This window comes from Lipotes vexillifer, unplaced genomic scaffold, assembly GCF_000442215.2.
Source record: "Lipotes vexillifer unplaced genomic scaffold, Lipotes_vexillifer_v1.1 scaffold2059, whole genome shotgun sequence".
Taxonomy (NCBI): Eukaryota; Metazoa; Chordata; class Mammalia; order Artiodactyla; family Lipotidae; genus Lipotes; species Lipotes vexillifer.
The window spans coordinates 153452-169146 of NW_006797468.1; the positions used below are offsets into that span (position 1 = coordinate 153452).

General features: G+C 46.3%; 1 protein-coding gene across 1 annotated transcript in view; it reads left to right on the plus strand.

The window, feature by feature from the left end:
• The window catches only part of ERICH1 (glutamate rich 1), a 45767-nt gene that overhangs the window by 27343 nt on the left and 2729 nt on the right, over positions 1-15695 (plus strand). The window contains exons 5-6 of the mRNA XM_007469542.1: positions 11304-11771; positions 14323-14517. Of these exons, the coding sequence (XP_007469604.1) occupies positions 11304-11771; positions 14323-14517 (663 nt within the window). The remainder of the gene's footprint in view (positions 1-11303; positions 11772-14322; positions 14518-15695) is intronic.

The window sequence follows — 15695 nt, forward strand, 5'->3', positions numbered from 1 at the left end:
ATCCCTGCCCTCATCTGCACCTTCCCTGGGGCCACATGGGCATTGCAGAGCCGCGCGGAGCTGAAGGGCCATTCCAGGAATCACAGGGCGCCCACGGAGGGGGCACTGCACCTGGGTCGGAGAAACCCAACCCATCTGGTTTCTTTCTTCTTTTTGCAGAAGAGCTTCTTAGTCGTGAATGAGTGATTCCCACGTTTACCGATCTGTACATCAATCCGTTATTAATGTCTTATATAACTATTTACATTTCTTTGTGACCTTTTCCAGTATTGATCTCTGGATTTCATGATGGCACCACTGTTTGGTTTTTTTTTCTTTGGCTATCATAACATACTTTATGAACTTTTTGCAGACAGCCAAGTTGGATGAGGGCTGAGACTCTGTAATTAGGTCATCTCTGCGTTTCAGGAGCCACCTCCACAGAGTTCCCCGACCTGCATGTGCTGGGCTCCCCTGGTAAACGTCACACCAGGAGGGCTCCCACGCCCTAGAAAGTGAACACCTGGGCAGAGTCTGAAATGCACGGCTTTCTTCTCCTTCTGCTGCCACAGCCCCACGCCACCTGTGAGGGTGCCCGGCCTCCTCCACGCTCTGCCCTTTGCTCCTACAGCTGCCGCTCTGAGAGGGCACAGTTAGGCCAGAATTCACTCCTTGAAGTCACTTCCTCCCGTCCCCGTCCCCATCCCCCTCCCCGTCCCAGGGCCTCCAGGGCTGTGGGCTCGAGACTCAGCACCGTCTCGGGGTGCTCTGACCCAGGCACCACCCTGGACCTGAGAATACTGGCCGGCTCCACAGTCCAGGGATGCACTGCGGGCTGGTCCCGCTGCACTGTCAGAGTTGTGTGTCAGCTCTTCCCAATGTCCTTGTTCTCCTTGTGAGAACACAGGGGAAGCCTGGTCAGACGCCTGGTCACTTCCCTTGCTGCCAGCTGGTCGTCTGCTTTCCTCTTCCCTGGGCTGCGTCCCTGCAACAAAGTGCACTCGACACCTGAGGCATTTAATAATCGCACACACCCGGAGCTGCTTCCTCTCTTCGTGCCTTTTCCAGAACTTATGTCTATTGAAGATACCTGCCTTTTTATAACTGAGTACAACATATCTATGATGTTATACATTACTTTAGTTGTTGTAACAGTTATGTTCATTGCTTGCTGGGTGCCAGCAATCTGGCATCTGTTTTTGGATCTGTGGTTTCAGTGACTGAGAGGTGCCCCTGTCCCTCCGGGTGTCTTTCTTTTTTGTTGTTTGTTTTTTTTTGTTTGCGGTACACGGGCCTCTCCCTGCTGTGGCCTCTCCCGTTGCGGAGCACAGGCTCCGGACGCGCAGGCTCCGCAGCCAGGGCTCATGGGCCCAGCCGCTCCGTGGCATATGGGATCTTCCCGGACCGGGGCACAAACCCGTGTCCCCTGCATTGGCAGGCAGACTCCCAACCACTGCGCCACCAGGGAAGCCCTTCCGGGTGTCTTTCTTACACACTCCCCACGGCTTGCTGTCTGGGCTGTTTCCCTGTTTTTCCTTGCTGGGATCTTGTTTTGGATCTTCCTCTGCAGATGTCTTCCTTTTCCAGATTTCCTATGAAATCTGACTTGCCTTTGGTTTTAATTCCTTCGCTAAGGTCTGTGGCGCAATTCCCCGGCGCGTCACCGTCACCGCGGTGTCTCACTCTCAGGGTCCTCGTGGCCCCGCCTCTTCGGTGACTTTCTCGCTTACAGCTGCCCCCTCCAATGCTGTTTATAACGGGAAGCAAGACCCCCCCGTCTGTCTGGCTCTCATCAGAGGGTGCAGTGGGGCACTGGCGGGGCGGGGAGTCAGTTTGGGACACTGAGCCCCTCTGCCTCTGTCAGGGCTCATTCAGGCTCGTCCCGTCGCTCTGCATCTCCTCCTGTGGCCCGCCCCTGCCTGCTGAAGTAGCCCAGGGGTTCCCGTCTGCTCCTTGCATTCACGTTCTTGCCAGTCGGTCCTGCTGGGGCCCAGCTCTGTGCTGGTCGGTGCGTGGGCTCCTGTTCGCTGACCTCACACTTGTCGCCTGTGTCCGTCTAAGACCTGCCACACTTGCTGTCACCCCCTTTGCTGATCTGCTCCCCCCTCCAGCCAGCCGGGCGGGATCGGGTCGGGTAAGGCTCCGGCTTCCTTCTAGCCTCTGCCCGCTGCTCAGTCCCTCCCGCGTGGGGACCTCTCCTCCGCCCACATCCTTCCCTCCGCACATCCTCTCTTGGCCTCCCTGACCCCGCCCCCCACCATGACACAGAAGTGCCCCCTCCCTTTGCCTTCCATCCAGTATCTGGTTATTTCTGTAACTTTCTTGCCTTGCATCCTCACCTCCAGCCCCTGGGGAATGGAGCTCCGACCTGGCAGGTGGCAGAGTGAGAGTGAAGGGCCCTGGGTTTGCAGCCCCACTGTTGACTGTGGGTGCCGTCTTCCTTACTTCCCTGAGCCTCAGTTTCCTTGGCCACCTGATGGGGTAATAATCCTGCACTAGCACACCACACGCTTGCTGTGCCAATTAGATTGGGTTTGTGCAAAGCTTGTGCAAACGTGAGCGCTGCCAGCTCTTAATTCCCTGAGGCATTGGCGCCTGCTGGTGTTAAGTCTTCAGTCAATATTTGATGAACCAAGTTGCGTAATTATTTATAAAAACAGCCTGCAAATAAGGAGCAGTCCTCTCTACTCGTATAATCACTCGTATAATCACAAGTGGTTGACTGTATTGACATGGTTTTTGTGTTCAGATCAGTCTGCAAAGTCATTAAGATCAAGTCATTTTGATGGAAAGCTATTATGATTAGTATTCTAATAGCAAGCTCTGGTTGAAATAGTTATTAACTTCATGTTAACTTTTGGAAGCATGAGCTAAATGCACAGTTCTAATGTGGCTTCCTTGTGAGTCAACCATCCTTTCAATGAGTTTTGACAGCTTTAGGCCGCAGTTCTAAGGCAGATCCATCTTTAGATCTCACTGGCTCTATTTGGGCTGAAGAAACCCTGATGCGTGATTTCTCTGAGCTTCCTAGGTGCAGAGCACAGCAGGCACTCTAGCTTGTTTGATTAATAAGGTGCAGTTTTCACCAGAGGCCACCGGAGTCATGGTAGAGTCCTAGGCAGGCTCTCAGCAGAGATTCTCTGACTGGCGCCACGTTCCATACACATGTTCTCTCAAGGGCGCAGCAAAGCCAGACTCAGAGTTAGCAGGCTTTCATTCTTGTCCCGGTGATTTATTGAAATGAGACTTAAGACATGCAATTGTGTGAAAGCCTTTCCTTTCTCACAGGTTACTTGGGGGCATCTGAAGGACAGTAGAGGTGGTGTCATTCTGAACCACTCTTTTCTCTCAGTGAGTCGAGAACCCTCACTTAGACCAGCTGCCTCTGCCATGCACTGTCAACAAGGTGACATAAAAGGCTAGACACGGAAGAGAGTTCATGCATTCTTAGAGCACCTAAAAAGGCCTAGATTGTTTCTGGAAGACTAGAACTATTTTGTACACTCATGTTTTTGTTTCTTTGGCATCTTATTGGCACACACACCTGATACCCTGGATTCCTCTCAGTCACAGTGGAGTGAGCTAGCATATCTTTAGATGTATGACTGACCAAGGACTATGTGGGTCAGAATATTAATTTTGAAATAATTTACCAGTGGAGTCTGCACAGCTCTTTAACCTGTCTTTATAAAAAAAGAAAACCCACATTTGTTCGGATTACCATTTATTTTCTTAAAGTATTTACTTAATTTCCAAACCATTGTTGCCACATATTCATAAGAAACTTGGATTAGAGAAATATTTACATCTTGGTAAACCCGTACACCACCTTAGCTTATTGTTAAGTGAATGCATTACAATAATAGAACAGATTATGAATACTTCTTTGGATATTGATTAATATTTCTTCAACTAATAAAATTTATTGATTAATATTTCTTCAACTAATAGACATTCCATAGAGATACTGAGAAAAGAAGGTGGGAAATTATTTAAGATGAAGATGTCCACTCTTGGCACTTTATTCAGCGTAGTATTGGAAGTCCTAGCCAGAGCAATTAGGCAAGAAAAAGAAATGAAAGGCCTCTAAATCAGGAAGGGAGAAGTAAAACTGAGTCTATTTGCAGATGACATGGTTTTATATATTAAAAACCCTAAAGACTCCACCAAAAAAAAAAAACTGTTAGAATGAACAAATGAATTCAGTCAAGTTGCAGGGTACAAAATCAGTTTACAAAGATCAGTTTCATTTCTTTACACTAAAAATGAACTATCAGAAATTAGGAAAACAGCCCAATTTACAATTGCATCAAAAAGAATAAAATTCCTAGGTAGGAATAAATTTAATGGAGGTGAAAGATCTATACATGAAAACTATAAGATGTTGATGAAGGAAATTGACAATGACAAATGTAAATAAATGGAAAGATATTTCATGCTTGTAGATTGGAAGAATTATTATTGTTAAAATGTCCATACTACCCAAAGCAATCTACAGATTCAGTGCAATCCCTATCAAAATTTCAAGGGAATTTCTCACAGAAATGGAACAAATAATCTTAAAATTTGTATGGAACCACAAAAGACCCTGAGTAGCCAAAGCAATCTTGAGAAAGAAGAACAAAGCTAGAGGTAACATGCTTTCTGACCTCAAACTATATTACAAAGCTGCAGTAATTAGAACAGTGTGATATTGGCATAAAAACATACACATAGACCAATGGAACAGAATAGAGAGCCCAGAAATAAACCCACACATATATGATCAATTAATTTACAACAAAGGAGCCAAGACTGTGCAATGGGGAAAGGACACTTTCTTCAATAAATGGTGTTGGGAAAACTGGACAGCCACATGCAAAAGAATGAAACTAGAACCCTGTCTCACACCATACACAAAAACTAACTCAAAATAAATTTAAGACCTGAATGTAAGAACTGAAACCATAAAACTCCTAGAAGAAAACATAAGTGGTAAGCTCCTTGACATCAGTCTTGGCAGTGACTCTTAGGATTTGACACCATCTGTATCCTAAAATAATGAGGTAGCATAAGAATCTTGCGAATTCTGAATGTAAATTCCATTGCATTTTCACAGCCAGTCAGATTCTTAATCTCAAGGTAATCAGAGCCAAACAGGAAAGTACTTGCAACAAAAGCATCTGGTGTGAAGTAGCAATTGGTCATGGTAGAGCCAGAGTGATGGATCTCCTCTGTATCCAGAGGCTGACCTTGTGAAAGTGACCTTACACCCTGCTCCCTGCTTTGTCCTCGGCCGTAGAAGCCATTGGCTGTGTGTGAGACTTGGATTAACTCATTGACAGCCCAAGGAACTCCCCGTTAGTAAAAAGTCAAGAGACCCAGACTTCCTACCTAAGTTCACCCTAATCTATCTGACTGGGAGAGAGAAAGCCTGACTATGAGAGTCCTTTCTGGTTGTATGAATACCGAGGAGTAACTCTGATGATCAGCAGATTTAAACGCACCACGTGTAGCCATACTTCAGTCTCCAAAGGACAGTTGATTCATATTTGTGGAAACGATAAATAAGCAGCTTTTGCTCTTGACTTCCAGAGCACATGGGTTCTGTCCCCTGATTGTACCATCTCTTTCTGCACCGTGGCTGGATCTGATATAACGAGCTATTTGTTTGAACCTTGTGTGTCAGACATTGGAGGAACAACCGTGACGATAACACAGCCCTTACTGCTGTAGAGCTTAGAGGTTAGGGAGTGGAATAAAGTCAGTAACAGACTTTGTCATTCAGTACTAAGTGTTATTAGCGATAGAGACCAAGCGCTATAGGAACACAGAGGATGGAGAAGCTAACCTTGGGAAGTCTTATAAAGCACCTGAGATTTGAACTGGTAAGAAAAGGTTGGCTCATAAGCAAGAGGAACGATTTAATTTTAGACAGAGAATGAAGAATCATGAAAAGGTCTGGTATGTTTAGGGTAGAAAATGTTATAAAGGGTCAAATTTATCATTTTTCCATATCTTTATAAATTATGTTACATTACTCGGAGTTCTGCGTGTAACCCAGCCAAACAGCTACGTTCTTTTTAAAAGCAACTGAGAAGGAATTAATCTCCAAAATATACAAGTAGCTCATGCAGCTCAATATCAGAAAAACAAACAACCCAATCCAAAAATGGGCAGAAGACCTAAATAGGCATTTCTCCAAAGAAGACATGCAGATTGCTGACAAACACATGAAAAGCTGGCTCAACATCACTAGTTATTAGAGAAATGCAAATCAAAACTACAATGAGGTATCACCTCACACCAGTCAGAATAGCCATCATCAAAAAATCTACAAACAATAAATGCTGGAGAGGGTGTGGAGAAAAGGGAACCTTTTTGCACTGTTGGTGGGAATGTAAATTGACACAGCTACTGTGGAGAACAGTATGGAGGTTCTTTAAAAAACTAAAAACAGAACTATACATAACAACCCAGCAATCCCACTCCTGGGCACATACCCTGAGAAAACCATAATTCAAAAAGAGTCATGTACCACAATGTTCATTGCAGCTCTATATACTATAGCCAGGACATGGAAGCAACCTAAGTGTCCATTGACAGATTAATGGATAAAGAAGATGTGGCACATATATACAATGGATTATTGCTCAGCCATAAAAAGAAATGAAATTGAGTTATTTGTAGTGAGGTGGATGGACCTAGAGTCTGTCATACGGAGTGAAGCAAGTCAGAAAGAGAAAAACAAATACCGTATGCTAACACATATATGTGGAATCTAAAAAAATAAATGGTTCTGATGAACCTAGGGGCAGGACAGGAATAAAGGCCCAGACGTAGAGAATGGACTTGAGGACACGGGGAGGGGGAAGGGGAAGCTGGGACGAAGTGAGAGAGTGGCATGGACATATATACACTACCAAATGTAAAATAGATAGCTAGTGGGAAGCAGCCGCATAGCACAGGGAGATCAGCTCGGTGCTTTGTGTCCACCTAGAAGGGTGGGATAGGGAGGGTGGGAGGGAGACGCAAGAGGTAAGAGATATGGGAATATATGTATACGTATAGCTGATTCACTTTGTTATACAACAGAAACTAACACAACATTGTAAAGCAATTATACTCCCATAAAGATGTTAAAAAAAAATTATGTTCAATTATGTGTAGCCATTGCCCAGTGATCTATAGGTTATGCTGGAAATGTTAAAAGAAGAAAATAAACAGATCTTTGTATCAATTGTAATGCCTACATATCATATCTAGGTATTAACATGCATTACTGTTTTTCAAAAGAAATGTTGAACCGTGTCTGTGTGAGTTAACTGGATATTCTCCACACTAAGTCGCATCAAGATGTTGTACTTAGGAAACAGACACGAAGATGTCTCCTTTGGGGAAAAGGCCTCTAAGCACCGGCTGCCGAGGTAGATGTGAGCCCATGTCGGCTAGCACACAATTAGGATGGTGAAGTCCTCCTGTAGTAACCGCTGTCCCTCATCTGTGAGAAAACGAGAGACTCAAGCAACAAATACATAGCGTCAAAAGGGCATTGAGTGATGAGTATTTCTTCAGATCAAGTAATTAGTCCTGTCAGTTACCATGAACAAGACGAGGAAAGAGCAGGGTGGCCGTGTGACCTCTGGCCCCGGGAGCCGGATGTCCCCAGCCACTGCCTCCTGCACGAGCCCGTGGTGAGCATCCCGGACGGTGCCGTGCTGTCCGGAAGCAGAAGGACTCCCCCACCTCCGGGACCGTGAGACCTGGGAGTGACGTAGGAGCATGAGCTGAGGTGGAGACTCGGGTGCCACGTCTGCTGACCCCAGGGCAGCATGGGCGCCCCTGCCTCGGCCTCTGCGGAGCCCTCGTTACGGGGAGGCCCAGGGACAGCGAGGCTCCCTGCTGCTCTAGGGCTGCAGTTCCAGTTCCCGGTGGGGTCCTTGCGGTTGGTGCTCTCTGCCAAGGTTGGCGCTCGCTGGCGTTATCTTGCAACCCTGGTTGCCGTGCGGGTGAGCGTCCTCCTTGCCGCACTCGCGTCCTGCTTCTGTGTCTGCAGGCTCCCAGGCAGCCTGTCTGTAGGGCCTGGGGGCCTTCTGGATTCACAATGGTGCCGTCTGTAGCTGGGGTCCCCGTGAGGTCTGACACTTTCCCTCCTCTTGTTGTATCGCCAGGGCCTCCGGCAGGGAAGCAGCAGGGTGAGGGCTCCACGTGCAGTGTCCCTGCGGGATTTTCTCACCCTCTATCGCATTTCACATTTCCCTTACATTTCTAGTTTGCTACACGTTTTCATGATCTGTTGGTGTTAATATTGATTGAATACTTTATATCACTACAATCAAACGGTTAATATTTTGTTTAGAAGTTTTGTATTGCTGTTTAGGAGAGGGGTTGGCCTGCAACCTTCCCGTCTTTCAGTGTCCTCATCAGGTTTTGAAAGGAGAACTGTGTTGTACTCACAAAGCGTGTGGTCACCGTCACTGTGTCTGTTCTCCAGAAATGTTTTGTATGTTGGGCATTTGTTTCTTCCTTAAATGTTCCTTAGAAGTCAGGTGAATCCACCTAGGCCTGAAGTTCTTTTGTGGGATTATTTTTAACTAAAGATTCAATATTGTAATAGATATAGGACTATTAAGATTTTCCGTTTCTTCATGTGTCCAGTTTGGTATGTTGTACTTTTCTCAGAATCCTCCATTTCATACAAACTATATAGTTTATTTGCATAGAGTTGTTCACAGAACCATCTTATTGGTCCTTTCACGCCTACAGGATGTATGTTAACACACGCCTTCACCCCACGCTGGCGTTTATGTGTCCTCTGCTCGTCCCGCCCAGTCTTGCACTGTTCATCTTTTCTTTCTTCACATGTCAGTGCTGGTCGCTGTGTCTCTGTTGGGTTTTCTTTTCTCTTCCTTGATTTTGTGCTCCTCTGATTGTTATTCCTTCTGCTTTCCTCAGGTATAAGTTGCTGTTGATTTTCCAGCTTCTTTCTTACTTATATGATTGATTTTTAGCCTTTTTTCTTTCCTGACATATTTAAGATTATAAATTCACCTTTAAGTAGAATTTAGTGACATCCCATGTTTTGAGTTGTCATAATTTCATCAAGTTTAAAATAATAATTTTTCCTTATTATGAAAGCAGTATCTGCTCAATGTCCTACAGTTGGAAATCAGAAAAGTACAATGAAAAAAACAACCTACAGTCATAGCACCCAGAAACCACAGTTAGCCCCACAGGTCTGGCATCTGGACCTTCAGTATCTCAGTGTGTATTAAGTTTTCCTCTTAAGAAGTGTGCACACACACTTATATGAAAAAGTATGATACTCTTATGTTTTACACCCTTTTTTGCCACCTCCTCCTTCTCAAATTCCTGTTTTATAGTCTTTTAGAGTAGCAGGCTGATAGCATAATCATCCTCACAGGGCAGCATTCGTGCTGTGCTCTCACCACTTGCAAAGAGAAATGAACTGGAGGATGACGTCAGTAATTGGCTCGGCTGGAAGGGCCTGGAGAACGGAGATATAGGGGAATAAATGAGAGCAGCTCTCCGGATGCCACTCTTGGTGGACAGTAAGGATGCCCCCAGATGACTGCACGCTGGTCCCCAGATGGCTTTACTGTGACTTGATAAAGCATCCTATGGATGACTTTTTTCCAAATCAATAAAGGCAAGAATAGACCCCAATGAGGAGAAATGTAATTTTTTCTTTTTTTAACTGAATCTGGAAAATTTTTTAAATTCCATAAGCAGTGGTCATTTTTCAAACATTAATATTTTACAAGACCAGCTCAAGGGCCAGCTATTCAGAGATACTCATGAATCAGGTGTCTGTCAGCGACACTAAGCAGGTCTCTAAAATCAGTTAATATCAACTTTCAAATGAAATAAGAAAATGCTGTGTTCAATCATCCACTGGTGATTGAGAAGAGAGAGGAAATGTACCAACTATGGGACTGTATGACAGTGTCACATTGTGATTTTATGAGGAGTAATTTGGGCTTCATGCCAAGTTGCAGGCAGCACCAGGTCTCCTGGTTGTCACCTGTATCAAGAGAAAACTGAGGACTCTCATTCCAGAGTCAGGGAAGGACTCTCCCCGTATCCAGAGGCAGTGTCTGGTTTGATGACGACACGAAGCTGCAGGGGAGGGGGCCTTCTGTGTCACACAGGCCCGAGGGGGTGGGAGGGGCTGGTGGACGCTTGTTTAAATGCGCAGGTGGGAGTTTGGCTGCATAAATAGACTCAGAGGCCAGAACAAGAGAAGAAGCCACCTCCACGGGTCATAGGGTGTGACCAGCGGGTTCCGAGTCTCAGGCCCCTCATCACAGGAAGCGCAGTGCAAGGACCACGCGGCATCTTCTGTCTGACGTCAGCGGCAGATCAAAGCCTCAGAGTGTGAATTACAGGGAGAGGGATCTTCATTCCACGTAGTGACGCACAGTGTCTCAGAAGTCTCACACGTGGTGTTTGACTTCTCACCATAACCTGTGGTGGGCCTAAGGAGAACCTGTGAGAAATGAGGGTTGTTGAGAAGAGGCGTCTGAGCGTTGATGGCAGCACCACCGTCCTTGGTTGGCTGGGATGGAGCAGGTGGGCGTGTGTGGGCAGCAGCGGGTGTGCTGGGCGTGCACTGGGCATGTGCTGAGCATGTGCCGAGCATGCACTGCCACAAGGGTGCGGGGATGGGGTGGACGGGGCAGGATTGGCGTGCAGGTCGTCCCTCTCAGGCCCCACGTCCACCGCAGGCCTTACCACCACACGTCCACTCCAGACCTTGTCTGTTGGCGTGGCAGTGACTGCCACATCTCGAACATGTCACTTACCTGCCAAGAGCCCAGACTTCATCTTCATTCATGTGGGACCCATTGCTGATTCGGATGGGCAGGTCGTCACTGTTTGCTTCTCATCCTCACACACAAGTAACTCTTTAGAAGGTGCTAAAGGACATTTTAAAAAACATGAGAATTCATGTTTCTCTCCCCAAGACCACAGGCATGACATTTTACTCTCGATAAAACTGCAACAACTCTTACATCCTTAAAATCATACCATATGTCATGATTGTAACAATGTTGAATAAATACACATACACACACATACGCGTACACATACATACACCTTTTTTGGAAGAACAAGTAGGTTATTAATTTACTTCATGGTAAATCCCAGGATCCTTAACAGTGTACTTTGTTGGTATAAAGTTAAGAATCACTGAAGTAAATATTTTAAATTCCTTTTCTACTAAAATTACAAGATCCCAATGGAAAATTTATTTAGCCTAGTAAGTTTGTTATGGTTCCATTTTACAGAAAATTGTTACATTTGAATTTTTGTTTTTATAGATCAGGATCTTCAGGCTCAACCAAAGAGAAGAAGAATTAGAAAGCATAATTCAAAGAAAAAATTTAAAAATCCCAATAACATACCTGTAGAACAAGCAGAATTAGAGAAACAGCAGAGTATTTTGCAAGAAAAATTGCAGCCACGGCACACAGATGGCCCCCCAATAAGCAAAAATAAAAAAAGGAAACTGAAAAAGAAACAGCAAATTAAAAGGAAGAAAGCAGCTGGCTTACTAACAGGAGTCTCTGGCGTCAACTTCATGTACCAGCCTGAGGAGACCAGCAGTGAGCAGGGCGACGTGAGAGTGAGTGATGGAGAGGACGGCACAGACGGGGAGGGAGGGGTCCCGGATGCCGAGAAGGAAGGAGCCACAGACGCCAGGAAGGAAGATGTTAAAAGTACGAATGAAAAGGCAGATGGTATCCTGAACTTTTTGAAGTCAACACAAGAAATTTATTTTTATGATGGTATGTTTTTTCCTGTTGTTCTTTTGAATAATGGCATCTACTTCTTTGGAAAATTAAGCAAAATGTAAAATATTTAAATGTTTAAAATACAAAACATTAAAAATATTCAGTATTCAAAATAAGTCGTTAGTTTTGAGGCAAAAACCCAAAGATCTGGGCTGGCCCCCTGCTCTAGGCTCACCAGGGGAAACAGCCAGTCCATTAGAGGTGTGGGTCCAAACGAGGGTGGTCTCATCATCCTCATTTCTCTAAGATCCAACTTCAGAATATGGTGCTATTCTCAGCTCTATGTCTAAAGAAAAGGTAAATCCAGGTTGGAGACTTTGATGAATTCTTGCTCATTTTCATTGGCTAGTAGAGAAGTGAAAGAAGCACAGCTCTCTCTCGGACACACGTTGATTTGCTCCCCAATGTGTGGCTTAGTGATTTGAGATTTTTCAGTAAGTATATTTGACCACTATTTGTACTGATAAAGGAGCTGAAGTTTATCCTGGGATTTATTCTGACGGGTGATAATCCCTCACCTTTGTGTGGAGCCTAACAGACAGCAGCCCTGAGGGTCAGGAAGAAGCAGGTGCTGGCTCGGTGCCAAGAACAGAGGTGCTGGGATAACTGCCCCCGTTCTGATCCGTCCTGGGAGATTTAGGGGATGTGGTGGGCTTAGTGCATCGAACCTCCAGCATGACCAAGATGGAGAAATACTGCCTATGTGTGATAACTGGAGGGGTAAGGGATGGACTTAAACAGTGATGCAAAAACACCATGATTAACGGGTCCATTTTAACCAAGATTGACCCTTTTCCTCTTTCGTTTGTTTATCCACAGTTTGTGTTAAGTTGAAAACATCCTTAACGAATATCCACATGAGACTAATAGGAGGACGTGGTGGATACACTGCAGAACAGAAGTAGGCTTCAGAGAGATCTCAGTAGATTATCCATTCTCTGCGTGAGGGAGTAGCTTGTGGCAGACAACCCTCCTGCCAAGGAAGACTGAAGTTTAAAGTGTACTTGGAGTTTTAAGAGCTGCTCAGGAAAAGCCCTTGTGACAAATCCCAGAGGAGGTGAAGCACAGGCCGGGTGAGCCAGAATGCTGCTGCCCTCCTTCCCCCAAGGTGTCTGCCAGTTTGGACAGGGGCTTGAGCAAGGGTCCAGGGGAAGGGGCAGTGCAGCCCTGGAGAGCAGGCAAACCAGCAGAGCCCCAGTGGTCTCACAGGTCTGGGGGGGAAAGTGGAGGGCCCAGGGTCGGCCAGCTCTGTAAGAAAGGAGGGTCAGAGACCAGAACAAAGCTCTGCTTGTCCCCACTCAAAACCTTGGCCAAGCCCTGAACTGTGGGATGGGAGGAGGGCAACCAGGCAGACCTCTTCCACATGGCAGGGCGGCCTTTGTGGCGTCCTGAGGGACCGAGCAGGCAGGGCTAACCTGACCCTCCAGCGCAGCACGCAGGCCACACGCTCAGGTACAGGTGGACAACTGCCAGCCAGACGTGCAGCCACCCTGTGGTCAGTTCAGTCGCCTGCCCCTTCTCTGTCTGCTGAGCAGAGGCGAGGGGGGACCCTCTCTGGAGGAAAATGTCGTTAGCCGAGGCCCTGCGATTTTCATGTTCATTCAAAGGAGTGTGTCAGACACAGCAAGAGACCGGACCATACGACCGAAACCATGCGGAAAAGAGCAGCAGAAAGAGGCCACGGGGTGGAGACACTGATGTTACCAGACAAGGGACTTAAAATAGCTATGATCTAGATGTCCAAGAAGTAGGGAGAAGATGCAGAAAAAAGGTGAAAAGCGAGCCTTTCACCAGATAATTTGAATCTATTAGGATAATCAGACGGAAATTCTAGACCTGAGAAATACAATAACAAGTTAAGGACTCAAAGACGAGTTCAGACAGCAGATTAGATTCAGCATAAAAGAGAATTAGTAACTGCAAGGCAGGCTGAAGGAAGTCTCCAGAGTGAAGGAGGGAGAGGAAAGGATGGAAAACACAGAAGGAGCATAACAGCCACATGGGTCCAAGGGACTGGGGCACGAGGGACGTGTAAGAGTGGCAGCTGGGAGTTTTTCAAAGTTGGCAAAGACCGTGAAGTCACAGATTCTAGACATCCCGTGAACACCAACCAGGATAGTGCAGAAATGGCCTCAGCATGATGTAGGCCTGCCACCGGCCAGCAGTGGGGACAGCGCTGTGCTCCTGGGGCAGCCTCCTTGGCTTCCTTGAAGCATCCCAGATGCCCAGCAGCTTCATGCTGTTTGTGAATGCCTGACATCGGAGGGCTTGGTTTCGTGTGTTTCCCCTGCTCCGTGTGTGGATTCCAGTACATGGAACACTCAGAGCTGCTTTACGAGATCGGTGCCCGTAACAGACACCACCTTTCCACTGTGGTTCAACAGTTGTATTTTGTTGTTTGCTTCTCAAAGTTCTGTTCTGATTGTCTCTCAAACACATCGTTCTAAACAGAAATATCCGTTTGAGGCTTTCTTTAGGAGGTGAGAGCTTATCTTCAGTTTGTAAGAGTAAAAATACATTTCTAAGTGACCCTGTCTTTGCTTAGGTGTCTCCAAGGATTCGGACTCGGCTGTCTTCATGGAGACCAGTGGAGAGCTATTTAAATATCTTGAAACTCACAGCATGCCCTCCTCAGATGTGTTCATTCTGGATCACATGAAAACGCTGTTACTTTTGCAAGATACTGAAAGATTGAAGAGTGCCCTGGAAGTGTTCCCAGAACATTGCAGGATGCCACACGGTATGTACTGTGCACTTTATTCATTGTGCTGCTTTAGACACTTGTCTAGGGTTTGCCTCTGAAAAACTTACTCTCTAGCAAAGCAGTCCTGAATCAGAAAATATAAGGATGCACATATGGCTTGAGGAATAGATTCCCACAGAGGAATATGCTTCTTGCATCTCTCTTGCTATAAAAATATCTCTCATGATATATGCAGATATGCGTGTGCAATCTAATTCTCCAGACTTGTGAGCTCCACTCTTAGGACCAAATCCTTATTAGTTTAAATGGAAGTGAGAGTTCATTTCTTTTTCCCTTTTCCTTTTTCTCTGCTAGATTTGGAGAAGGTGTATTTTTTCTGTCCTCCAAATGTCTTGGTCTGCCTTCCTGGACCCTACAGTAAAAAGGGAGTTGAACTATGAGATGATTTCTCTTTTGTTACTTCCTCAACCTTTGTTGGGTGCCCATTTCATGCAAACTGTAGAGTGCTGGGCTGACTGTGCTTGTGTCTTCACAATGCCATGGTTGGGGCTTCACACTGGCAGCTTGAAGTCCCACCGGGCCATGGTGGAAATACTCTGGCCGCAGAAATCTGTAAACACTGAGTATCAGACAATCAGGACTTTTTGGAGAGCACTTCACCTGCACAGCATGGAGCAGAACTCCATGCCGGACCCAGGACAGGCACTGGACAAACTTTTAGTTGAGTGAATGGATGTGATTCTGCAGATTACCTTGGGGCAGTAATCTCAAAATGAGCACAGTGCATGGTTTTTCTCCTTGGAAACCTCATAGTATAGCTGAAGAGTCAAGACTGACATGTTTAAAAAGCCACATATCACATTTCGTCACATGAAATAACAGTAAAGCCAGCAGTAAAGCAATATGGCACCAGTATAATTAGCAAGTGGCTGGCGGGAGTTGACGAGACCCTGCGCGTTGGGGTCGCCAGGAGGACCTGCCTCCCCCGTACGTCCAGTAGTGATCTGTTAGGGGGCCTCGTCTGCCCTGCCTGTGCGGCCCTGGTCCCGCCGCGGGTCTTCAGGGGAGAGCGCCCTGCCCTTCGGGGCTTACATTCTGGTGGGGGATGGAGGAAACCAGACCGAGAAGTCAGTGAGGTGTGCTTCGTACAGCTGAGCGCACGAGAAAACATGGGGGGGGGGCGGGGTGTTGTGGGGCGGGGGGGGAGGAGGCAG